The sequence below is a fragment of the Channa argus genome, chromosome 2, assembly GCF_033026475.1.
Source record: "Channa argus isolate prfri chromosome 2, Channa argus male v1.0, whole genome shotgun sequence".
Classification (NCBI taxonomy): domain Eukaryota; kingdom Metazoa; phylum Chordata; class Actinopteri; order Anabantiformes; family Channidae; genus Channa; species Channa argus.
Genome location: NC_090198.1, coordinates 17,767,754 through 17,794,665, shown reverse-complemented (window position 1 = coordinate 17,794,665; position 26,912 = coordinate 17,767,754). Strand labels below are relative to the sequence as shown.

The window sequence follows — 26,912 nt, the reverse complement described above, 5'->3', positions numbered from 1 at the left end:
GTTTAATCTTGTTGCTTCCTACTCAACTACAGGGTGAACAGTTGTACACATGCAGTATGCTGCCACTACTGACATGTGAGCACTTCTAAATCAATATAAAACCAACTTTTCAGCATAAAAATCAATCTGGCTGCTTTAGAATGTACACAAACATATTCCAAAGACAATATACACCTATCAGGAATAACATTATGACTTGTCCAATTTAATGCAATCCAATACAGTGGCTCTGCTGTGAATTCTACTTTTACAAGGTTAAATTTCGGTTTTTAGTTTGAAACCTCCGTCATTTTAAATAGGGTGGCCAAAACATAAGAGCCACCTCTTCTTTCAGTGCACTCCAGTACAACTCCACTAACCACTTTGACCTCAATAATAAAGTTTCAACCCTAAAAACAGAAATAATTTTTACTGCTATGGTAAAGATTAAATATATCTAAATTATAATTGTGTAATCAGTTAAACTTTAAAGATGCACATACTTAACAATATCACATTAATAACACGTTGTATTTGAAGACAGAAAATTTTATTCAAAAGGAACCCATACCTAATTGGTGCTGAAAGATTGGTCTGAAAAACATTAAGTTTACAACTGCATGCGAATGAGTTGATGAGCCTTATTGAGTCAGTCCTGTATACTAAAAGGTAAGCTCATTTGTCAACATTCAAACAAGTCAAGAGCATCTTTGGTTTAAGTTTGTAATATCACATATTTACAAAGCAGTTAGCGAACACCAGTGCAATTTCAAAATATTCAAAATGGTAGCTTCACGACAAACTAAAGTGCTTTCTTGCTCAGTAGTTAACTGCATATTATAAAATCACAAAACAATATTGATTAATTTTAAGACTAAACTGAGTTCTGCACTTTTAAAGCCAGTCTGCATAACTATAATACAGTAAGTCAACAGTAAACACATTTAAGGAACCCCATCCAATGACTCAAACTCCCAGTTTCTTCTGAAATAACGTTAAAAAGGCACAATCAGTGAAATTGTCATCCAAGACAATATTTTCTACTAAAAAGGCAAAGTCCATCTAAAACTACAAATGCATTTTCTTGATTATAGTGTAATCTCTGAATCTGGATAGATTTAATTGAATTTGCTGAGGTACAATAAAAGCTGTAGCTAAGGCCAGAAAAATTGAGCTGAGTATAAGAGATAAAGTCCCAAAAAATACAAAAGAACTCTCAGCAAAGTTTCTCTCGGAATACACTGAAATGTATGCTAAAACTGAAATGTAGGAGATCAGGATAGACTAGAAATGTAGAGGGTAAGTAACTGCACACTGGTTACGTGTGCAGTTACTTTACTTGCACACTTATGCATCAGTGCACTTTAACCCTTTAAGGCTGAATTGGACATTGTCTTGTGTTGCATCTCTGTAAAATAAACTTGTCCCGCCCAAAAAAAAAAAACAAACATTAAGTATAACACATGAATCTCCCATAGCAAATTAAGAAACAGATTTTCATAATTCTCAAACAATATTTACAGTTTTACAACCAATTTTAGAAAGTTTGCTCGCTTAAATAAATAATTTTAAAAAGGCTGCATCCAAGCCACACTAAAATGCACACAAGGTGGGGACTTCAGCAATCCCTGAGATTGATTATTTAAGCAAACTCATTCAGCATCTGTTATCATACTGGTGTCAGTTTCATCAAAGGTTCTCTTGTAGCGGACCGTAGAGGTGAAGTAGGCTCTCTTTTTCCTATAGATCATGAAGCCAATGGCTGAAAGGAGAGCAAGGAGGAACACAATAAAGAGACCCAGTGCTACACGGGAGCCTGAAGACCCTGAGGACCAAAAGGAGGACAGTTATCAGTCAGCTTTTATACGTTTTGTCTTATCTGACTTCAGACCCTCTAATCATACAGGTTAGAAGTACATATTTATAAATCTATGGAAAATTGGTATTGATCCTTTCATTCAGCTGTCAGTGTAGAGGCGATCTTACTCGTATCCGGTGGTCCAACAATTATCCACTCCAGACATCGTTGTACGATGAACACTGAGCATTTATTGAATTCCAAGTTTCTCAACTAAGCCAATAACCGAGTAATTCTACAGTATACGTTTACAAATAGAAATTTCAAAAACACATTCGCAATCAATTCCAGTGAACAAGGTAAGAAACAATGTTCCTCCACAGCTACACACTGAAGCTTTCACTTCTACCTTGTACTCCATTCTGTCAACCCTAATAGCTGTTCTTTCCAAGCTGAACTACCTCTCACTACTTCAAAGGCAAATTTCAAAAGTCAGTTATACAGTGCGCTTAATCTAACTAACTTTTCAATACACAATATGAACAAAACAGGAATCCCTGGTTGGCTCATACACTCTGAGAGCAAATAAACAAAATGCCAAACTATTCTTTTAGAGTGGAGCAACACTCACTTGCTCCAATTTTGCAGACAACATGACTGTAAGTATTCTTGCAGGGGATAAACTTCCAGACTCCTTCATCTCCTGCCATCATGACAGCACAGATGGGTGTTGAACTTGTTACTTCACTCTTGAAGTTAGTGTAAGTGAGAGCTGAGCCATCATGCCAGGATGCGGGTTTTCCTAAACAAATGAGAAGGAATGTGTCAAAAAACAAACAGATAATGTCTGTGCGGTGCTAAGGGTTATTCTCCCATTAAAAACATGGAGTTTGGCCACTTACAGTTTAAGCTATAAACACAATGAAATATAGTCATTCTTCTGTTTACTTAATAAAATGTTAACAAGTTTACCGTTACTATCAAAGTCCAAGCTGAGCCATACACGACTGGTAATAAGAGGATCATCATGTATGAACTTTGACACATAATCATTCTCCTCTTTGGATTTTATGGTCAGCAATTGAGCATCTGTCAGCACAACAAAAGAAAATAAACAAAAAAATGACACCCATTAGACTGAAGGGGCTCTAGATGAATAATAATCACAATTTTCCACACATTAAACCAACTCACCCATGTTCTGACAGATGCTCTGGGCCTGCTTCATGCTGTAGACGCTGTATGCGTTCATGGTCACAAAGGCATAACAGTGATCCTGATGCTGCACCCAATTGGCCTGAATGTTGCTCTGAGGGCAGTGGTTGGGCTCTGAGGCAGCATGGAATCGGGCTCCTGGTTTATAACAAAACATAAATAAAATCAACAACCATATAAAACACTGGCAGATACATCATAACATTACAGTGATGATTGTTTGTTGGCATAACAATGGACACCTTGGTCCAATGCGCTCTAGGACTTTGTCAATATTTTGAAGTCTTTGCTCCGAGATTAACGGCTCTGTGGTTCTTGGAGGAGGCGAAAGTGAGGAAAGTGCGCTGCTGCGCTTTTTGTGAAGCTGCAGCAGCCTGGATTTCTCAGGGCACTCCCATCAGTTCACCTGGCTAATCTCTGCTCCCTCCTGAATATAATGAATGACCTGCTACTTCTAAATAGAACAAATATGGACTTTGCACTACAACCTGATGTAGCGTATCCATCCCGGATAACGCATCGCAGTTGCCAGGCTTTCACCTACACAGAGCGGACCATGTAATGTAGCCATTGGGGAAAACAAAACGAGGTGGAATCTGCTTTTATACAAGATTGGTGTACTGATATCACGGTTATAAGTACTATAGATCCTGTAGCCTGAACCTAGAAACTCTGAAGTGTAAACCATTTAATTCTCTGCAAGAGTTTTCCCTCATTTGCACTTCAGAAATTAGCCATGAAAATAACCAGAATCTATTTTCACTGTACTTTAACACAGAAAAACTAAACCATGAACTCCCTAAATATAAACAGCACATGATCTGCCCCACCAGAGACAACAATAAACTGGATCACTGCTAAACTACTAAAAAAAAGCATATTACTCTGGGTCACTCAGATCACTGCATGGTCCATCTCCTGCCAAAAATCTGCAAAACATTCAGTTAAAACTGAAGAGATGGACCAGACAAGCAAAGGAGCAGCTGCAGGACTGCTTTGACTGGAGTGTTTGAGGCTGCAGCTGAAAACCTGGATGAACTGACTGACACTGTAACATCATAGGTTAGTTTTGGTGAGGACGTGTGTGTACCAACCAAGACCTATAGCACATACAGCAACAACAAGCCATGGTTCACAGATTAACTCCCGACAGCTTGGCAGGACTAAAAGGGAGGCGTATGGGTGTAGGGATAGACCCCTGTAAAAGCACGCTAGAAAGGCACTATGAAATGCACAAAGTACATCAAGGTGGCAAAGAGAAACTATACTTTTCTGCCAATGATGCCACAACAATGTGGAGAGCCTTGCAGGATATTACAAATTACAGGAGGCCTTTCTGCTGAGGAGAACAAAAAACTACAGCCCAAATGCAGGATGCAGATTTGAAAGACACAGTGCATTAACCACCACCTGCCATTAGCTCAGCGAGCACTACCACCTCACCTGTATCCAACCATGTACTACTACCTGAAGACACACAAGGTGCCCTCCCAGCTCAGCGTTCAAAACCAGATATCCTGTCCTCCAAATTTTCCCAGCTCTGACTATCAGAAAGGACTCAGCAGCAGATGTACAACAGCTGAAGAAGTTTGACCTACTGATCCAGTTCTACACTGCTGTCACTGATTCTGCCCTGTGCTCCTCCATTGCAGTCTGGTTTGGAGCAGCCATCAAACAAGACAAGAACAGACTGCAGCAAACAGTAAGAACTGCAGAAAGAATCACTGGTGCTCCCCTGCCCACTCCCCAGGACTTAGGCACATCGAGAGCCAGGAAGCAGGCATAGAAAATCACCACTTGACCCCTATCACTCTGGGCACAACTTCTTCCAGCTTCTCCCCTCTGGCAGATGCTACAGAGCTCTTTCTGGCAAAACCACCAGACACCAGAACAGTTTCTTTCCTCAGGCCATCAAAACTCATTAACAGCTAACCTCATATTTACCGATACATTGCTGCCATCCCTGCTATTGTTATACACTGGACACACGACTACATACCCACACAAAACACACACACACACACACACACACACACACACACACTGCACTTTTAGTATACAAGTAATTATGTCGGAACTGCCATACACACTGTGCCTGGGACTGCCTTCTTTAGGCCATTCTTATGTTGTCTGCAATTTCTCTTTTCCTTGTATATTATTTGTCATTTTCATGTTTATACAGTATTGTTACTCCTCGAACATGTCCTTGAGAGCAACCAATGACCAAAGCACACAAACCAAAACCCTTGTTGCCTTACTCTGGGAAGAAGTAGTGATATTGGTGGTGTAGCAGATTGCTCCATCTAACAACGTATTGCAAGGGGTCTTCATCCAGGTTCCAGTAGGGGTTACAAAAACACAATTGGTGTCTTCTAGTTGTTTTTTGTTTACTTCATTTTCAGAGATGGTGGCTTTGTAGTCAACTCTTGTTCCATCGGACCATTCATAGTCTGAGCTACTATTCTGCACACAGAGACAAAGAGACAGAGACAGAATGAATCATAATGAATAATTGTAATTAAATTTAATGTATTTTTCAGATTTTGGTTAAAAAAATAAAATAAAATCTTACATCCAATTTTGAAAGGCCAATCCAGAGTGGGAAGCCATCTGTCTTGCTGATGAGCGTCAAATGTGCATTGTGCTGTATGTCATGGACACTTGCAAGGTGGCCTCCACGCCGACCACACTCTTCCACAGCCTCGTACCAACTTATTTTCCGAGGAACAACCTCATAAGTTAGGTTGCCATAATGCTGATAATCCTTAGATGACTTGTCATACTCCTGTTTGTTTTCTTAAGTGAGATGGATTCACAATAATTAATATATTTAAGTATAAAATATTTTCAGTACTGATATTACCAAATGTGAAGAGAGATATATGTAGTATGCAGTGTGATATACCAACCATTGTCCAATTTGCAGGTCACAATGGTCTCCTGTTTGAACTCTGGGAAAAGGTCTGGATTTTGAACAGCTATCCAGTTGCCTTCCACTGCGAGGCCAGCCATGAATGGTCCTTTTAGCTCTAGTCTGCCTCTTGCCCAGTTGGAATATTGGACATTTGTGCCATCATACCACTTAAGCTGGTTATCTACAGCAGAACAAAATCACTATTAAGCCTGGCAAAAAAAGATCCACACGTTCACATCAAAAACCAGCAACAATAGGGCACTCTGACAATCCTTTGTACAATATTTTGATCGTTAGTCCTTCTGAGAAAACACTAAATCTGCAATTGGGTAGCTCTCCAGAAGGAGGGGTAGTCATAAACATTTTGTGGGAGAACAATAATAATAAAAAAAAAACCCCAACAACAATGATTTAGGAAAACAGCTTTCAGAAAACAAATTTGATAAATCTTCTTAAAGCTGGAGAGGGATATAACAATATTTCACAGACTTTAGGGGTACCCATACCAACTTTTAAGACCATAATACAGGAATGGAAGAAACATGGACCAACTAAGTCTATATAGAAGTGGAAGACAAAGAAAAAAATTAATTTATTTTCTTATAAATCAATCAATCAGGTGCTAGAAAACTTGCTCAAGTATTAAGAAGAGCCGTTGCCTACTTCGACAAATAAGGCAGCACATGTTGAATATGTTAATGAGCATGAACAAACCAAATGATGATTTATTCTGATGCGACCAAAGTTAGAATACTTTGTCATAATTCACACCGGTATGTGTGATAAGAATGAATGAATGAATGAATGAATAAATAAATAAATAAGCAAGCTTAGTTTATGAGAACAGAAACATTCCTAAAGTCATCCAAGGTGCAGGCTCACTGAGGCTTTAGGGATGTATGTTAAAGAATACACATTAAAGAATGAATGCAGCCCAATGTAAGAAGATTTTACAGCCAAGCCTCCTGTAGTAACATGTTCTAGGTTTACCAAAAAGCTACAAATGAAAATGCAGTGGATCCTTCAACACAGTGATCCAAAGCACAAATCAATTCAACAGGAACAGTTTAAAAAGAATAAGCTGAATGTTTTAACATGGCTTTCCCAGTCACCAGACTTAAATATCACTGAAAAACTGGAGCCAGATTTGAAGCTAGCTGTACATGGCAGACAACCAAGCAATCTGGTAGACTTATGACATTTATGCCATAAGGAATGGGCTACAAATTACAAACAGTCCTCAGAATGTACCCTAAGAGGTTGGAGGCGGTTATGAAGCCAAACGGAGGACATCCAAAGTAATTTATAAATGTTCTCATTATTTTATTGCGCATTTCTGTTTATATACTTCTTGACCATTTCTGTTGCTTCTGATGATGAAGGAGCTGTTGTACTAGCCTAATGTGCATTTAATATTATGGTGACAAAAATATTAGTTTTATTCTTTTTGCCATTTCAAAGTAAAGGGATCCTAAGTTTTGTTCTCAGGTGTATTTTCACATGGCCTGTAAAAAACACCAACAGAGAGTTTCACAGCACCTCACAGGTTCCACAAAAGTTAGTCAAATTTTATGATGCATGCTTCCTATAAGGCTTTGTGGCGTGCAAAAACTTGGTGAAGTAAAAAAATTATCTCTCTAGCATTAGATCAAGATTGTCTCCTACTCTGAGTGAGGCATCAGGATCTGTAATACTAGCATGTAGCAACAAGAGATACAGCTAATAAATATAGATTTATAGTCAAATCAGTACCAACCATTTTCATCTTTGAACAGCCCCAGCCACGCAAATTGGGCCAAGTTCTTAAATGGTAGTAGTTGATTCTTGATGAACTCATTCTCCTCTGCATTTCGGATCGTTAGGATGACTGCATCTGCATCTGTATCACAAAGGCATCATCATTAACAATGTTTGCAACAACAAAATTAATAAATAAAAAACTGGTAAACAGAACACCACACCACAATTCTTACGTAGGTTTCTGCAAATGTTGTAAATCTGTCCCTTGTCAAAGTGGTTCCATCTGGAGGAGGTCAGCTGGAAGGAGTAGCAGTTGTTCTTGAAGGGAATCCAGTTTGGACCATTAATCTTATGGGGGCACTTCACTTCCATATCCCCTGGAGTGGTGATCTCTTCTGTATAAATATGTTTACATATTTAGATCTTTCAAAATGGTCATATAAAATACAGAAGAACATTGTAGGCAAAAATGATGCTTAGGCAACCTTTTTTAAATAATTAAGTGCTTTTCAACCAAGGTAAACCAGCAGAAACATTTTCTAAAGAACATTAATGTTAAATAGTCACAGTTTCCAATAGGTTTTAAAAAAAGCACCACTTAATCAAGTTTTAATTAATGAAGACCACAAAAGCTGTCTGTATTGCTACATTTAATGCAACATAAAATTGGTAACCTGTTTAACTTCTTTTTTCCACCTCTGAGTTTCAACATAACACACCTGTTCAAAACTGGTAAATCCCTCATCCTATGCACACACCCATTTTGCCTGTACTTTGTTTAGACAGCCACGCCAAATTGCAAAACCATGGCTTAATTTTCTAAGCTAACTTAGCAGCAAGGTAATTATAAAAACATAAGAATTGCATAGCATAGCATTTTAACTTTACTTCGTAAAGAATTATAACTGGCATGGCTATATGGACTTGTGATCGCGAGTTCCTCACCACTATGGTGAAAAAAAATAAAGAAATAAAAAATTTGTTCCTGACAGAATTTTCAAAGAATAAAGTTCCCCAATTGTCCAGAAAAGTGTTTCATAAACCAGCAACTTGCTGTATAAGGAAGCACAAGAGGCATTCTTCTTTATCTGAATGCCATATCCCCACTCACCATGCCGTTGGTGGCAGATAGCACCTCCTAGCCTCTGCTCACACTTGGTGGCTTTCCAGAACCCATCGGTGTCCAGGTAGGCACATGAGCCACTGGTGACATCTGAAGACCAGCGACTGAAAACAGTGTGACTGTGGTCAGTCCAGCGGTAGTGAATCCCATCCTGAATTTGAAAGGCAAAAGGTGTTAAGATGTAAATCATAAAAATTGTGGGTTTTAAAAAAAAAAAAAAAAAAAAGGAAGCCCATCTTTGGTGTTCTTACATCTTCGCTAAAGAGGCCGATCCACATGGGGGTGTTTGCACGGCTTACATGCACCGTTAAATTGGCCTGAAGGAGGGTGTCAGCTACACTTGCCAGATCCATGCTATTATTTCTGCAATGCTCTAAAGCCTCAAACCAGGTGAGGTTTTTGACAAGTAGCAGGATGGTGTGGTTGTTAACGACAAAGGGCTCTGTTGGGATGTGGGGCTCTTCTACTTTATCTGAAATGAGCAAAACATACAATGATAGCTATGAAAATACCATGTTGCTGTATATCCAGGTTGCAGTATAGTAGAATTTTTTAAAATATCTTTTAAAATATCTAACATTTGATGCATTTAATTACTGCAAAACACTCACAGTAGAATAATAATTACAAGAAAAAAATGGACAGAAAGCAGGAAATTGAAATGTCCAGCAACAAATATCTTTTTGAACCTGCATTTGAACTACAGGTGTTGCTGCTCACACCATGCGTCGTTTACTTTAGTATGTGTTAACGATAGCTAACTATACATTCTTTTTCCTGATATGTTAAGGCAGTTAATAAATCTTTCTAAATAACATGATTGTCAGTTTTGCGATATAATCTGGATAATGCAAAATTTGTAGACTGGAGACTTACCAGCATAGTGTTGACAAATGCCCTGATAGAGATACTGTGAACAAGTTGAAAAGTCCCAGGCACCCAGCATGGCAGAGTTTGGGTTATTGATTATAAACCCACACAGATACATACTGTCCGGATTAAATAACTAAAAAAAAGGGGAAAAAAAAGAAGAAAATAAATTAAGATTTTTTTGTGAACATATTGTATTTATCGTCTGACATGACTCTAATGCAGAAAGGATGAAGATAAGATATGATGCAACAGAACAAAAGACACTGATTTTATTCCACACATTTTTCCTCTTTGAGAAACCCAAGGTTAAGGAGAACTTACACTGAGAGTTACTTTTTTCAGCTTTCCCATCAGCAGGGGGTGAAAGTTGCGGTAGGTAAATGGGGACTGGTCTGCCCACTCAGGGTCACTATGCTTTATTTGCAGACCAATCCATATCTGGTCCTTTTTTATCAAGGTTGGCAAAAGGGTGGTAATGAAGTCTAAAACATCAAATATAGTATAGTGTTATCTTTTGTGTTCAGTGGAGCATGCACAATGACTGCTATTCCTTATTTGACAAGAGAAGTCCTCACCTTGCTCCACCTGATCTGATATTGTAACCAGGGTTCCCCTCACTGACTTGCACTCCTCATTCGCACGACTGAATGATACAGGTTTCATGCTTGTCATCACTGTGTAGCACTGTAAAAAGAGAATATCATCACAGCCACTTGAGCAAAAAGTGCATATAGTGCACATCTAAGAAAACCACAGGACCTTACAATACACTTTACAGGTACAAATTCTTCTCTCTACTTTCTGCCTGAAAAAAAGGTTAAATAACATGAAGCATACAGGAGGTGCACAGTGAGCAGATACCATGCAAAAATACTCAGTATTCAGCAGTTGCAACAAATTTCTTCAAAGGCCATTGATACCACAGTCCCTCAAGCAGTAAATAAAGTTTAGTGGAAAATAATTTGAAAAGAAGCCAAAATTCTTCCACTCAGCATTCTTTTAACTGAATCTAAGTTCAGTTGTACTTTTTGGCCATTTTGTTCATTCGTGAGCTACAGGACAACAACCATATGATGGTTGTCATATGGTCATACAACCATATGATGGTTGTTGTCAACTGGAGAAGTCAACTGGTTATGGGTCATGTTGAGTCTAAAATGTAGATGTGGGACCAGACCTTATTTCTGAAGGACACTGAGCCTTTTTCACAGGGCAGACCTCCAGGATGAGGTTCCAGAGGATTTTTCTCCACCGACGTGGTGTTGAGTTTTTCGCACACAAATGGGAATCTCTGTCCGCAACTGCGCTGAATCTCTAAAAGTTAACATATTGTAGAAAATGTGAATATTAAGAATAACTGAGTAATAAACAGGTCATCATTTAAAATAAAAAGTTTAAGCTATGTAAAGACTATTGATGTTTACTTACCTGGAAAGCTGTCTTTAGGAGTGATGGTGGTGCATTTGCCCAAAAATGTTGAATGATACAAGTACATCTGGGTGTACCTGGAACATATATTTTTCATCACAGTCTACCACATATACATATACATATACACGGGTACACATTGTATGTGTAAATGACAATACTGGCTTACGTCATGGGGAATATCCGCCAGGGCTGCCTCATGTCAATCCACCAGTTTTGCAGAGAAGAATTTGAAATCTGTTAAAACATGCAAATTTGAGTAACACATCACATATTACCACAGTTTTTTTTACCACTTCACCAAAATAAATAAATATCATGGGATAACATGATATCAAAGCCCCACCCCTAAAAGTTGCCCTAACAGAGCATACTGAGCTTTGGATTTCTACACAAGCAGCTCTCAGCTTAAACACAACAGACAATGTAATAAGAGCTGTAATTAACATAACAAGAGTGGAAGGTGGGGTGCTATGTTGCCTTTCAAAAAACCAAAGACACAACAATACACTTGCAAACAAGCTGGACACACATTAACTATGTGCAAGTGAGCAGTTTTGGCTGACCCTTTTAGCACAATGTTATATACAAGGGCATCAAATTTAAAATATTTAAAACTGTTGTTTTTAAAAGAACAAAAACAAAAAACACCACAACAAGCGGGAAACATTAATGTGGAATTTTAACTTTAGAATAAGCTTGCACATGTTAAGAAACCCACTTTTATCTACCTCGGTCTGAAATCCTGAACCTAGTGTTTCAGACCTGTGCCTGTGAAATGCTCTGCATTACTTGTGTTTTCTATTGCTGCTGTCAAAGAAAGTTTTTATTCAAATATTTGTCCAACAGCAATTGTCTACATTTGAGTAGTACGTCTAGTACATCATCAATGTGAATTGTAAACTTACAGGCAGGTCAGCAACAGCGACTCTGGGCATCAAATTCAGCGAACAGTCAATTAATCCTGCTTTAATAGACGTTAAATGGACCGAACTTACACTTGTTAAGTAGTCGTGGACCTTTGAGGCAGCTGAGTTGGTAATTGGTGCAGCTAGTTGGCTGTCATTCGCACTGCAAAAGAGCTTTGCTTCCTCAAAAGAAAGTTTAGGCTCGTCGACAAACCAAAACTCTGCTCCATCTATGAAGATGGATGTCTCATGGTACCCAACTGAAAGGCACAACATACAGATTTAAAAGGTGTGAAACATTGTACATAGCTGTAATCATACCCAACTTGAGACTAGCACAAATGAAATTATACAGTTTACAACATTGTTCACAAAAATATTGTGACCTTTTAATATTACAGAGAATGGAATTATACACCTGTTTCACTGTGAAAAACAATTATTATAGATTATTTGTTATACATTTATAATCATGCTGTATGTTTGTCAATACTAAGTTCTGACCTACTCCTAGTTCTCTGACTTCTTCTCTGGACACAGACAATCAACAGAAAATTGATGGAAGAAGTAATTAAAAAGTAACTAAACATATTTGTTAGTTTTTGCTCAAATCAACAGTTTTGGAGTCGATTGATCGCTAATGTCATTTTGACACCAAAAATAAAAATATTTTTAGATGAAAATGTTGAGGCTTCTAATTCTTTCAAATTACTTTTGAGAGCATTAAAAATCAGTTCTTTAAAAGATTTTTCAAACCCTGCTGACGCCCTGCATTAGTGGATTGTCTGAGAAATGGAAATTAGGTGCAGTTAAAGATCCAAAATACTTTATAAACTCAAAATATAAGATTTTTAAACACAGATTTGTTCATTACCAGGATTGTACCAGGCTGGATTCTTCGGTGTCTTTCCTGTTGAAGTATCAAACGAGAGTAAGTTAGCAGCAGAATGCAACCAAAAGTATGGAGAGAACCAACTCATGCTGCACTCCAGCAGATTTATGCTTAGACCACAAGGTTTCTAATCACATCTAAAGAAATCTCATAAATTAAGAAGTGTTGGCGTAATATGTTGACTTTTCACAAACAATCTTTGCAAATATACCCAACATATTTGTACTTGTGTTGACTTACCGCGGGGTATTTGGCAGACCCACTCCAATCTGGCATCACAGTGAAATGGCGTGGCAAAGAAATACACGGGAGGTATTTCGTGGTACAGCAGCACAAACAGGTGTTTTAAGGTGCTCTTCATTGTCTAATGAAGACATAGATTGTTTGCATAAATATTATCATAAAGAATTACAGATTTACCTGCTAATCATCAATTTCAGAGGAAAACACAAATGAGCCAGTCTAAATGAAAGCAAAGGTCAAAAGTCTAAGTGGCAAGATAAACGAAAAAAAAAAAAGGGAGTGTTTCTTTATTTAAGAAAAACAGCAAGAATGAATCAACTGATGAGAGCACCCTCATGATTTGCTCTGACCAGCTGTCTTTCCTGGGATTTTAATTTTATTTCAATACAGCACATAGGAGATGGCTCAGTTGGTAAGGCAGTCATCCACAGACCACAGAGTCAGTGGGCTGTTGGGGGTTCAGTCTCTCTAAACAAGACACTGAAACCCCAACAACCCCTCCCCAGCTGTGCAGTGCCGTTCCAAGCCCGGTAGAAATTGAGGAGGAAGGCAGACAGTGATCCGCTGTGATGACCTTGAACTCACAGGATAACCCGAAAGGACAAGACAAAAAAAAAAAAAAGGAGGAGATGGAATCCACACATATGGGGGTGGATTTCAGCTGCAGCACTTCTTACAATTCCCAAGCAAATGGTGTGAAATCACAGATGACAATATGGAACCAGATCAAGCACACACACAAAAAAAGTTGAAACCATCTCAACTTTTGGACACTACTATAAAATGGCAAACACTATATGGTGCGCCATTCAGTGTTTGGGGTGATGTTGGACAGCCAGCATCTATTTAATTTCCCCTTCAAGGTAATTGATTATCATAAATATTCACTTACTTTTGAATTTTCCACACTAAATGAATAAAGAGTGAATTTTGTGTCTCATTCGGTCAACTGCTGTGTAAATGTCATCATATTTAGGTAATTCTTTATCATGAACAGAAACACAAAATTTTTAAGGGTTCATAAAAAAGCACCATGGTAAATGGTAAAGGGACAATAAAAGCAGGATGGTAATGAATCTACCCAGCCCACCTTGAATGCAGTGCAGCCCCGATTATATGCATCATCCTCCTGGAAATCAGTGTGTAAAACCTCCATAGACACCTGTCAGACAATAAATAAAGAGATTTCACAGAGACCACAAATTAATGCAGGACTGTGCAAGCCTCCAGGGTAGTCCAGGGATTGCTAAATTACAATTAATTTAAAAATGTTTAATTACACAAAATAATCTCATGCTTAATATTACATTTTAAGATGCATAGTGCAAGTCTTCTTACAATGTGTTAAGGAGTGGGTTAGGGCTGTAATATACAATAAGATACTATACTCACAGGTCGGCCATCACTCCACACCCAGGAGTGATCGGATGGATTTCTCCTATTCAGGCCAACCCAAAAATACCGATTATCACTGCAACATAAGCACAGGAACAAACCATTATTTATGATGCTTAATTAATCCTTATTAAAAATTATATAAAATAAAAACCACTATAAAAATAATCATCTTTAACACTGAGGAATTTTAGAAGAATGTTGGCATATTATTCTTAGATACACTGACTAACTCAACCTCTCACTGAACACTTGTAAAATCTCCTGATTCATATTTCACGTTTAATTTAACTGTCAAGAAGTGCTGGATGTTGACACCAACAAAGAGGAGTCTGAACTCTGTGATATGCACCTATGAAGACAGGTTTACCATTTATGTATTTGTTCAGTGATTAATAGTGCAAGTCTAAAATATTTCCACCAAACTCCTCGCACACTCTTTTGCATAAAGTGTGTATTTAGGTTGATGTAAAGTTGATGCGTGCATGTGTGTGTACCTGATGGTGTCTCTCATGATGCTGTGCAGTGCCACCATCTCATCAATGTTTGTGAAGCTAGGTAGGTTGGCTCCAAGAGCACGACAGAACCTCTCAGCTTCCTCCCAGGTTCGCTTCCTGCTCAGCCGTTCCTCATGGAATACCTGAAACAGTTCATAATAGCTACTAATGCAGTACCAGTGAAGTAACAGTTTGGAGGGGACACACACACACACACACACACACACACACACACACACACACACACACACACACACACACACACACACACACACACACACACACACACACACACACACACACACACACACACACACACACACACACACACACACACACACACACACACACACACACACACACACACACACACACACACACACACACACACACACACACACACACACACACACACACACACACACACACCTTGTAGCAGTATTTAATGTTTTGCTGGGACACCCATCCATCGGGGCAGGTCACATTGGGTTTTGGCTCTGGTTCTGGCGGTACAAGTGGACTGAGGTCTTGTCTACAAATGGTGCCAGCCTTAAAAACTGCACAGTTCTTAACTTCCCACTTGCCCAAAGGTTTTGCAGTGGAAATTACCACACAATCTCCATGGCGATGTTCTGAAAAACATGTTTTACGCAGCTATTTTTAAAAAAATCCAAGGCATTTCAGATGGTACCTTTGAGATATTTGGATGAAAATTTTTGCAGTTGTCTGACAATTTATTGACCAAAATTTACCCGATGAAAACAAAAATTGAATCAAAATAAAACAAAATAATCACATGCCTACAGCAGGCATTTATGACTCAGATTTCATTGTCTGGCTTGTAGATTAATTAGTTTAAGTATTTTTACTTTTGGTGCAGTTAATTATCCCAAATCTAGTAGAGAGTACTGATCAGAGGGATTTGTTTCCAGGATGCAGCATTACTGATCATACAAGAAACACTTTGTTGTCAGTCATTTTGAATTTTTTGTTAAATAGTCTTGCAAAATTTTGGGATTTGTTACACATAATGTACTACCAGACGGCTTTAAGTTAGGTAGCTAATACATTTTTAAGGTTTCATTCTCTGCTCTGCATTGCACTTACTTCTGAGCTTTCATACTCAAAGAAACCAGAATATTCTATGAATAGAGGCTCAGACTGGGGTACAGGACTATGACCACAACTCTGCAAGGACATGCTTAATCATCTAGTCTTTGTTATTGCTGTATAAAGCAGTAGAAGCAGTTTGTTTATTTGCTAACCTGGTTGCGACACGCCCCAGTTGGTATACGTAACCATACTCTGGGAACCATCTGTGCTTATCCACTTGAACTCTCCTGTGTTTTCAGTGTCCTGCAGCCCTAGCCAGAAATACTGAGCATCACTGGTGATGTGTTCTCCAAGAAGACGGTTAATAAAGGCCTGCTCAAACCTGGAAAGAACAGTCATAAGTAAATATCTTACCCATGTGTGATGAATGAGTTACAGTATGCCTTAAAGTTAGAAAAATAGGTCTCCTGAAATTATACAAAAAGTAGTCACGTGAACAGCCAGTGTATGGGAGTGTCAGTGTGTATTATAAAAATCACTAGTTTAACAGACTCTGACCTGTTTCTTATGGTGATGTTGCAGTGAGGTTTGAAGGATACTTGTTCAGTGTTGACTTTATAACAGGAGTTGCCATGTCTCCTCCAACCCTGTGACAATGACAGCAGTAAACCTTAAACTACTTTGTAGTTTGGTCAAAAGTGTTTGTAACCTGTTTGTGAGCTGACTAAATGTCGAGCTTGTCAACAAGCAATCCTCAAAAGGCACAGGTATAGCCATAGTTTGTTGCAATTTCATGAGTGTTAACATATGCATGCATCATGACAAGATGTTGAAGTAGAGCTTTGACTTCTAAACACAAATGTGAATAATCAAAACTATGAGGATGCTTATCAAAAATGTGTGTATGTGCACACATTTGGGCAGATTTATAAAGAAGTGCATACGCCTGTTACGCTTTAACCATTACAAAAATGAGAGCATGTGCACGAGCCTCATAACCTTGGACAGGTCACAAGTTGATCTCAGGGCCAAAACAGAGAGACCATTCACAACTATGGGCAGTCACTATACCTAAGATGCATGTCTTTGGACTGTGGGAGGAACCAGAGAACCTGGAGGATATAGCAAGCAGTATGAGCATTTATTACATATCCTTGATATCAAACTTAAGTCCTCTACTAGTTTGCACCAGTTGGTGGACATAGTGGTGGCCATACTAGTCAACATTTGCCATGTGTAAGTTGACATCTAGTTGTACTAGTTCAACAAAACTGTGCACTAGTCAATATCTATGCATAACTGCAAATGCCAAACATGTTAACTAGTGAAGTGTCTGACATGTCAGTTAGTTCCATGCAGACATCAAGTAGAGCACAGTTGTTGTTGTTTTTTTCAAACTAGTATGACAGATGTCAACTAGTACCAGAATAAGGGTCTCAATAGATAACTAGTAAATATATGAATGCCTCAACTGGTGTGTCTAGTAGGTTATTTGACTTTTACTTATTTACTAGTAAAGACCTTTAGCCTCAATAGTTAAACTCAACTAGTGTAACTACTGGAATAATTGACTAGTTAACTAGTAATCACATTTGAGCCAAACTACAACTAGTAAAACAAAAGAACATCCACTTGTGATCCAGTGGATGATCTGGAGCCTACTAGTAGTGCTAGTAAAGATTGTAAGCCTCACTAGCTAAAATAGGTAAATGGTAGCCTTTTCAGTCTTACTAGTTTAGGGAGGGAGAATGACATGATGAATGATTTATGAGTCCGGATTGTTTTTTTGGATATTTGACTTGAAGATCCAATGGGATGCCTCAATCCACCCCTCTTTCCCACCTCCACAATATCATTTTCTGCGACTACAGTGGCACTAGTCAGCATTTTGGCCTTCACTAGTTTGGGTGGTATACACTTTTATAACCTTATCATTTAATTAGTTTGGTCAAGTTAACTGGTAAGGTCCTGGTTTTAACTAGTGGATGTTTTGGACCTCACCAATGATAACAGTAACCATTTTGTAACTCACTAGTCTTAATAGTAAGGTCAAATAGGCTTCATTTAGTTATCTAGTGGATTTGAACCTCACTAGTACTACTAGTAAGCCTTTTAGACTTCACTAGCTAACTAGTATGGTGTAAAAGGCTTCAACTAGTGAGCTTTTGGGCCTTCAATAGTAAACTAGTGTGCATTTTTGGCTCTCACTGGTAAAGTAGTAAGCAATGTTGTTGAATTATAATGCCTAGTTTTGAACTAGTGCACTTACATATCCAAGTAGTGCACTCATTTGGGAAACTAGAAGAGAAAATTTAAGTTTTATATCAGGGATATGTAGTAAATGCTCAAACAGCTTGACATAAGAGAAAACCCACGCAACCACAGGGAGAACATGCAACTCCACACATAAAGGCCACCTGTTAGGGCCAAACCAGGGATAACATTACATTACTCATTATGTTAATTCCATTCATGCTGCCTCTAGAAATACTGTTTGTACACATAGTCTAAAGTATGTGTACACTTTCCCACTGCATGTTCTGCATTTATGAGTCAGAAAAGGCATATGAAATAATTTTTGTGCACATGGATCTTCTATGGATGTGGTCCAGATCCGACGCAGATGTGAGCTCAAAAAGAAATAAATGAGGAGTTAATAGCAATGCAAAAACGGTACAAGCTTAAAAAGGGAAAAAACAAACAAACAAAAAAAAACCTGAAAAAAAAAGTTTTGGGTCACATAGACAATACTTACATCCTTAAAGCTACATCCAGGTGTTGTAACGGATTCCTTGATCTCTCCTTTTCTCTGACACATAAAGGGTTGCGTCACGTTGCAGTTTCCAACTCGCCAGCCATGAGACTTTGAAAAACAGACATATTTGATTTTAAAGGCCTCATATAAACAGCTACAGAAGATAACAGGAAGAGAAAGAGACTGGATACAAAGGTTGAACACACACACATCACACCACACACCTCTCCAGAGTAGTAGACACAAGTGGAGTTTGGAGTGGGCTGGACTGGTTCATTTGGGCCCCAGTAGGTGAACGTGACTGGTTGATGGTCAGTCCACTCAAAGATTGTTAAGTTCGCGTCGACAACGTTCAAACCAATCCACACATCCTGATCATCTAATTAATCGTAACACATTGTTAACATAACAATCAAATTCAAATAGAAAAGAAATGAATGGTCTGGAAATAAAATATTGTGAAATGTATCCTCATTTCAACCTTGAATCACAAGTGCAAGTTAAATAAATTCATTCATGGCAAGAAATATTGGCATTTTCTGACAGAATTGCAAGGATGCCAATATTTTTGGCCACAACTGCCGATATTCTTTGCCACAAATTCATAAAATTAAGAAAACACCAATATTCATTACATTACAAATTATAGTGAAGTCTACAAATTATTCAAACAAAGAATTAAAACCCCATGTAGGATAATATATAAACTTGAAAGTGAGAGATTTACCTATATCGAAATTAGTGTTGATCATCTCTTTGCTCTCGATGGAATGGAAGCTGGCGAGAGAGCCATTTCTCCTCCCCTCTGTCTGCTCACAGTGCACCTCGGCACCTTTAAAACTTTTAGGCTCGTCCTTTACTAGTTTGTAACACCAGCCATTCCATGGTACCCAACCTTCCACACACACTGTTTCTTTATATTCAAAAGACTCTAAAAAAGGATATAGACATAGAGACTGTAAGGCAAAGTCAGTTCAATTTGTACAGTATAGTGCAAAATATAGGACCTCAAGTTCTTCATCCAACTGTTGTGTCAAACCAGATACTTATTGTGTAAAATGAAATGTATAAATGTACAAGCTGCTTGCAATGCTTTTACACTAGACATAGCTAATCCTGAGCTATGTCTGTAATAAATTTCATAATGAGCCACAAGTCAAAGACGTACACGCCCCTTGAAACGTACAATTTGTTTATTTTTGCTATATACTGAAACCATTTGGGTTTGATACCAAAAAATGAATATGAGACAAAAGCTCAACATTTCAGCTTTCATTTCCAGGTATTTACAGCTGGATCTGATACTCAATTTAGAAGATAGCACCTTTTTCTAAACCCACCCACTGTTTATGTGAGCTAACGTATTGGATCATGTGACTGACAGGTGTGTCCAATGATATTGATTATTCAAACAATAAATAGCACTGAATGCCTATGCTCAGGTTCAGATTTAAGTTTCATCTGTTCAGACTGCATTTACAGTTCAGAGGTGTAAGCAACATGAAAACCAGAGAGCTGTCTATGGTTGAAAAACAAGCAGTTGTGAAGCTGAGAGAAGAATCAACCATAGCCTTTGCACAAACATTGGCCGTAGATCATACAACTATTTGGAATGTTCTGAGAGCCTTAAAAATCCTCGGACAAAGTTTTATGGACTTTTGAGACAAAGATTAACCTCAACAAAGTAATGGGAAAGACTAAAAAGTTTGGAGAAAAAAAAAGGATATGCTCATGATACCAAATATATAGGCTCATCTGTGAAACACAGTGGAGGTAATGTAATGGCTTGGGCTTGCATGGCTTCTTCTGGGACAGGCTCATTAATTTTAATTGATCATGTAACACACAATGGCAGCAGCCAAATTAACTCAGAAGTCTAGAAAACATTTTGTCTGCCAATTTAAGGAAAGATGCAACTAAACTGAGGGAGTAACCCCCCAAAAACAAACTGAAAGAGGCATAGGTGAAAGCATCACAAAAGAATATAACATTTGGTGATGTCGGTGGGTCATCGGCTTGATACAGTTATTGTAAGCAAAGGATTTGCAAATAAATGTGAAGTTTTATTGACTTTAATTCTATCTGTTCCAATACTTTTGTTCACATTAAAAGTAGGGGAGTTCAAACAAAAGCGCCATCTTCTAAGTTTTGTATCAGATCCATAAGTAAATACCTGGAAAAAAAAGCAGAAGTGTTGATCTCTTGTCCGATATTCATCTTTTGATGTCAAACCCAAATGTTTTCAGTCTACAGCAAAAATAAAAGGAATTGGCCTCATACGTTTCATGGGGATGTACGTCTTTGACTTGTGGCTTATGATGACATTTTCACAGACAAAGCTCAGGATTAACTGCAATAACACAAAATCTCATCACCTTCTCAAAATGTTATGGATTTATTACCAAGTAGCACATGTTAAAATGAAAAACTAAAACAATAACCAGTTAGCATTATGACAGCTTAGCATCAGCATGTTTGCATTGCCATTGTGAGCATGCTGACATTACTATTTAGCTCTGCTCTCTGTACAACTTAACAGAACAGATCTTAATCTTATTTAAATATTATTGAAAAAAATAAAATAAACTAAACTAGCAGCAGACAACGCATTTACCAGTTAACCTACCTGGTGTTGCTGTGTGAGAGGGACTAAGACTCTTCTTACAGATGTATGGGAGCCGTTTGCTGCACGAAGTAACCTCAAAGTTCTTTTTGGAGTTCAGGATCCCACAGTCTGACTCAATAATAGTGGAGGTGGATGGCATTCCTGTTCAAAAGATACCCGCACACAAACTATAAAAATACAATCATAGTGTGACTGTGGCAGCAGAGCAGAGGGTTTATTTTTGGGCATCTTTCTAGGTTCAGCTTATCCTCTGTTTTTTACCTTGCAGTATTGCTTAAACAAAGTGCTGCTGGTAGCAACAATGATGTGTTGTATATTTAAGTTTCCACAAAGTGCTCATATCAGTAGCAGCATGTTTTCCCTTCACGCTTCAATCTAAGTACACCTAACAAAACCTTCCATTTGACAAGAAAATAAAATTACAATAGATAGAAAAGCTTTATAATTAATCAACTCCCATTAATTATTTTTTCAGCAATGCTACACTGTTCCCCATAAATAGGCAGAATGAGTTGCTTTACGACACAGGCCTCACTGTTCTTTTAACTGATGCTGACATTTTAGTTTGTAGTTTATGACATGGCAGAAACAGAGGTAGAACATAGGATGCAGGTGCGTGTGTACTAGTGCTTTGTGCAACCAAAACTAGATCACTGTGCTTATACACAGCAAAAGCCTTAAATCTATCATACACATTTCGAACCATTGAGCTTTAACACTTCACATATTAACACTTTTAGATGTAATAGTCTCTCAGTTATGGCGGTAATCACAATAAGGGCCTAACATTTACTGCTGAACAATTTTTTTAAATTGAAAACATTCCTCACAATTTACTACGATATTCTCAGATGGAAATGGAGATTAAAAAAATATAACAAAGTTAAAGATATGAGAAAAAAGACTTTTTTGCCTTTTTCCCAATGCAGGGTGAAGAGAGGAGAGCCGTCTGACCACTGAAAGCCCTGAGTCATGTCTAATTGGTGAAGGCCGATCCATATCTCCTCAGGCATTGTGTCAAGGCCATCCAGCACTGTGCAATGCAACAATACAGGGTAGAGGAAAAATAAATAATAATTTTCAAGAAGAAAGAGATGACTTAGATAAATCACCAAAATAACATGTAACAGTGAAAATAACATAAAACATGAATACACGGTTACACAATAAAACAAAATGTGCAGCATCAGAGAAACATACATGTTCAACAGTAAAGCAGTAAGAAAACTGTCAGGAGTTTTAAGGTTGAGCTGATGAAACCCAGACCTCAGAGAGAACAGTTAGCGTCTTATAACTGCTGATGCTCAGTTCCAGTTGCAAATTGTCCCCCTTAATGTGGTTTCCAAATACATCAAAGCAGAATTAATATGACATTTAGTATTTTGGGATTTTTTGTAAGTCTTTTGTTTTAAATGACAATTTTGCATCTGTCCTTCATTATTGTCAATAAGAATTGGTTCTTTGTTAACTCACCTGGTTAAGCAAACAAATACATTTTCACAACACTAAGTAGAAGGAACCTGCAGCAGCGAGTAACTTTTTGTATGATAAAGACAAAAGATTAAATTAATTAGTCAAACCCACTTACTAAATGACAAAGATTATCATTTAATATCTGTTAGCTGAAAGACCTACAAAACTGAAGCATAGGTTGCTATCAAAATTAAACTATTTCCTTCACATTTATTTAGATGGTATAAAGATGATTTCCAGGCTTTGGCAAACATAAATACTATTGTGGTAAATAAGGTGCAGTTAAGAACATGCAATTGTGTGAATAGTTGATTGTTTGATCTTTTTATAACTGAGAAAGAAAACGGAACAGGAAAAAAAAAAAGAATACAAGAGTGTAGACGTTGTAGTAATAAATCTGAATTACCAGTTTTAGAGTAGAGATCATTGAGTCCAGAAACACTGAGCAGATCAGCTCCTTGACTACGACATGAATCTAAAGCTTCATGCCAGGTCACTGCCGCACTGGAAACAAACTCGTAGCAGAATTCACCTTCTGGGCCAGCAAACAGATTCTGGCAACCCTCCTCTGGAAAGTCAGAGAAATAATGTATCTGATTGTATGGATCTATAAATGTTTTTTTTTGGTTTGTAAATGCCAGATTTTAAGTTAAAACTAAGAAAAATAGATAACTATTTAATCAATATATTCTAACAGACAGACTTTAAGCCAGAATTCTGACTGTGTTCTGGAAAACATGTTAAATAATGACAAAAGAAAATGATCTTAAAGACAAGTCACTTTTTTGAAATTAGCATATGCATATGACTCCACAGACATTATGGAAGGGGTCAAAAAAAAAAAAAAAACACCATGAAACTGATTATATTTAAAAATAAAATAGAACATGCCAGGTATTAGACAGTGTCCTTTTTTTCTGTCTTGGTCATAGTCAATGGAGGTGGCACACCATGTCAGTCTAGGGAAATCTGCATCAGGGAGGCATCCATGATGCCAGCTGCCGTTGTATTTGAAAGGGAAAATGCAGGGACTGCCAGCAGAGTTCCCATTGGTGGTATGGATGACTAGGCAGAGGGGGAAAGGTAAGAATTTCAAAGTTAAGAGAGTTAAAACAGTGATACACCTATTACAAGTCTATCGTGTCATGACAACACTTGTTTCGTGTATCGTTACATACAAACCACTTCTTCTCAGGCTACAAAAAATCTCATGTGAGAGGAAACTCTTGCTTTGCAAACACCCTTGGATGACATATTTAAAGAGAATTTTGTTCATTTATGAACAACAAGGCACAGGTTTTTGACATAAGGAGTTACATCACCACTTACATCAGATTCTGTATGTTGGTAAAAATGTAAACAAATTGTATCTCCTCTCAATTTATGTTAAAGAAAACCATGACTGTAGTTGTACTATACAGCTTCCTGGTTTGAACATGTGTAACCACACACACACACACACACACACACACAGATATAATATACAAAAAACATAAATGTTGTGTTAATTCTTCACATACGTATGGCACAAACGCTCATGAATCAAAAGTGAAAATGCTGCACTGCGCCACACAGGACTACATGTACACAGCACACAAATTCCCCAATATTCAAAACACACAGTTTCAAGTTTGAGATTAAAACGTTTCAGTGGAGTCTTAGTCTAACATTTAACACATTATGTTAACTGGCAACAGGAAATAATGGGAATGTAAAAAAATAAATAAATAAATCCACCAATGAGACTGTTAAAAATCTAACAGAACCTGTTTGGTCATGTGACAGAAAGGCCAGCAGCACTACTAACTTTATTTAAAAGTATGTAATGCACACTAACCATCTGCTTTAATGCATTTACCTCTAATTTCATTCCTTAACAATTTCCTAGGCCCTGAGAGCTCCATTACAGACTGCGTGAAACACTTTTTTTCTCTGCTGACATCAATGTAATCACTTTCTCTCTCAGAGAACAGAAAGGAAACTCACCCCGATATGGCCTGTGGCAGATGCTGTCTTGCGATCCTCCTTTAACCCAAGTGTCAGTGGAGTTAGCTTTTGCCGCAACCTTGCCATTGTTCACTGCCAGGTCCATTTCATAAGCAGTGTAAACACTTCCACCGTCACAGTGCCAAGCCAAATTAATGATGGTGCCACAGTCAAACAGTGACAATGTTTTGGACGGGATGTCCAACGCCAGGCACTGGGATGTGGCCACATGGAAGAGCTTGTGACCTGAGCCCCACTTCCACAGCTGGGACCTGCTCTTTGAGTCACAGGTGATGAGGCTCAAGTTTGTGCCCAAGCACTTCCCTGAGCTCGAGTGCTGAATGGTAAAAGCATCCTCGTCTATGATGATGGGACAGGTAGAAAGGTATAAAAATAAATGACTGAATTGCTGCTTAAAGCTTTTGGTTATCATGAGTTTACAGTCTAAGATGTTTAGATGGAGTTTGTGTGACCTTTTTAGGTCGTACAGACAGAACCCAAACACAAGAGCTAGGAGCTACTAGGGTTTTTCTGTGTTTTAATATCATATTACTTGCATATTCATTGAGTTGGTCTTTGATTTCTTCCATAGTAGAGAAACATTGCCAAGGACATTACTTTAAAATTATCTGGAATTAATACAGATATTTGTTGCTTTATGCACAGAGCACAAACCGTTCTTAAAAGTGCTTCACATGAAAATGGCCAAACCTCAAACCTAAAATTGCTGACTTTATTTGTTGATAAAGAAATCTAGGTGTTTTTGAGCAGTTCTTATAAAAGCGGAAAATCCTACAACACACACACACACACACACAAACAACTAATGCACTGTATGCAATTAATATTTCCCCATTTTCAAAAAATTTTAAACACAGTTTCTTGTTATTCTTCACCCTTGGTATTTCGTCTTCTTGACTCCAACTACTAATTTAAGGTGCTCTGATACTATAGTCAAGTAATTTCCCCTTGGGTAAAACTCTGAGGGGGATTTGCTTCATGTATAGTCTCATTACAGCATTTGAATGTTGGAGATATGTTAGCAGTTACACGTGTACTGTTAGAGAATAGATATATTGTTAGAATGGACTTTTAATAAATTGACTAAATATGGGCGATACCATGCGCACTTACACAGTCTAAAATTAGAAACAATATCAACTTAGTTGTTTAGTATTGCAGCCTCTCAGGCCTACATTAATACTTCACGGAGCATAAATGAAATTGCTGGCTGGCCTATAAACAGAGTTGTATACATCTCATATACACAGTCATGGAAGAAGGGATGAGTGTGCAATTTGTTTGTCCCGTCAGAAATTGGTGTGGCATCGAGCTCCCTGGTCGGGATAGAAGTAAAACTACATAAGTTATAAAACCGAGTAGGTTTGAATCAGCCTGTACTTGTTGTAGCTCAGCAGTCTGTTGTTTGTAGATTAATGTCGCACTTCTGTGGACGAACTTCTAAGCAAACTGAGCCAAGTGCGAACGGCACATATGACCACAGTGGCGCAGAAACGAAAGTAAAATAATGGATCTTCGGCCACATAGCTTTACTTACCAAAAACTTCAACGCTTGCCGGTGAGCAGGCTTCCAGCAAAAGAGTCAACAAACAAAGGCAAATTGTCGCTTTGGATGGTTTCAGCATGGTCCCAGCAGAGTGTTTGTGTTGGACCAACATAGAGGACCTGCGCCCAGGCAGAGTGGAGCAAGACGGGAGTAAGAACCGAAAGCGTTCCGATAACTAACATAACCCAGTCCCACACCACGGACACGTCTGTGATCTAAGAGTCCCGCTCCCACGACACTGGCGAAGTAACACAAACACGCAATTTAAAATACTGGCTACATTAATAGATACTTCCGGTTAAACTACAAAATAAAGTCCTATTAAAGTAAAATGCATGACACCAAAATCAGGATTAATCCAAATGTTAATATAGCAATCTGAAAATAAAATTGAATGTTAGGTAGCTTTAAAAATTATTTAGATAGTGAATTCAAACTTGTCATAAA

The 26,912-nt window shown here is 38.0% G+C and overlaps 1 protein-coding gene across 1 annotated transcript; it reads right to left on the bottom strand.

The window, feature by feature from the left end:
- Positions 1–507: 507 nt before the first annotated feature.
- Positions 508–26,733, bottom strand: ly75 (lymphocyte antigen 75). The gene is made up of 35 exons (XM_067496070.1): positions 26,457–26,733; positions 24,899–25,258; positions 23,804–23,977; positions 23,319–23,480; positions 22,353–22,472; positions 21,440–21,580; positions 19,541–19,744; positions 19,038–19,192; positions 18,814–18,921; positions 16,617–16,705; positions 16,271–16,440; positions 15,435–15,637; positions 15,006–15,148; positions 14,506–14,584; positions 14,204–14,275; positions 13,111–13,234; positions 12,853–12,888; positions 12,069–12,238; positions 11,240–11,307; positions 11,071–11,147; positions 10,820–10,956; positions 10,218–10,326; positions 9,964–10,124; positions 9,646–9,775; positions 9,021–9,241; positions 8,758–8,920; positions 7,880–8,041; positions 7,663–7,785; positions 5,902–6,087; positions 5,565–5,788; positions 5,251–5,455; positions 2,972–3,130; positions 2,750–2,866; positions 2,409–2,579; positions 508–1,804 (listed from the first exon to the last, which is right to left on the bottom strand). Exons 1-35 carry the CDS (start codon positions 26,575–26,577, stop codon positions 1,632–1,634), a joined length of 5,217 nt encoding a protein of 1,738 aa, XP_067352171.1. The 5' UTR covers positions 26,578–26,733; the 3' UTR covers positions 508–1,631.
- Between the last annotated feature and the right edge of the window lie 179 nt (positions 26,734–26,912).

What these genes read in the sequence shown, in the direction of transcription:
- ly75 (XM_067496070.1), bottom strand. Translation starts at nt 26,577, where the DNA reads ATGTTGGTCCAACACAAACACTCTGCTGGGACCATGCTGAAACCATCC. An exon ending in ATCATGAGAGACACCATCAG is followed by an intron (nt 14,585 to 15,005) that starts GTACACACACAT and finishes CTTATGTTGCAG; the next exon opens with TGATAATCGGTATTTTTGGG. An exon ending in GCTGTTCAAAGATGAAAATG is followed by an intron (nt 6,088 to 7,662) that starts GTTGGTACTGAT and finishes GTTCTGCTGTAG; the next exon opens with ATAACCAGCTTAAGTGGTAT.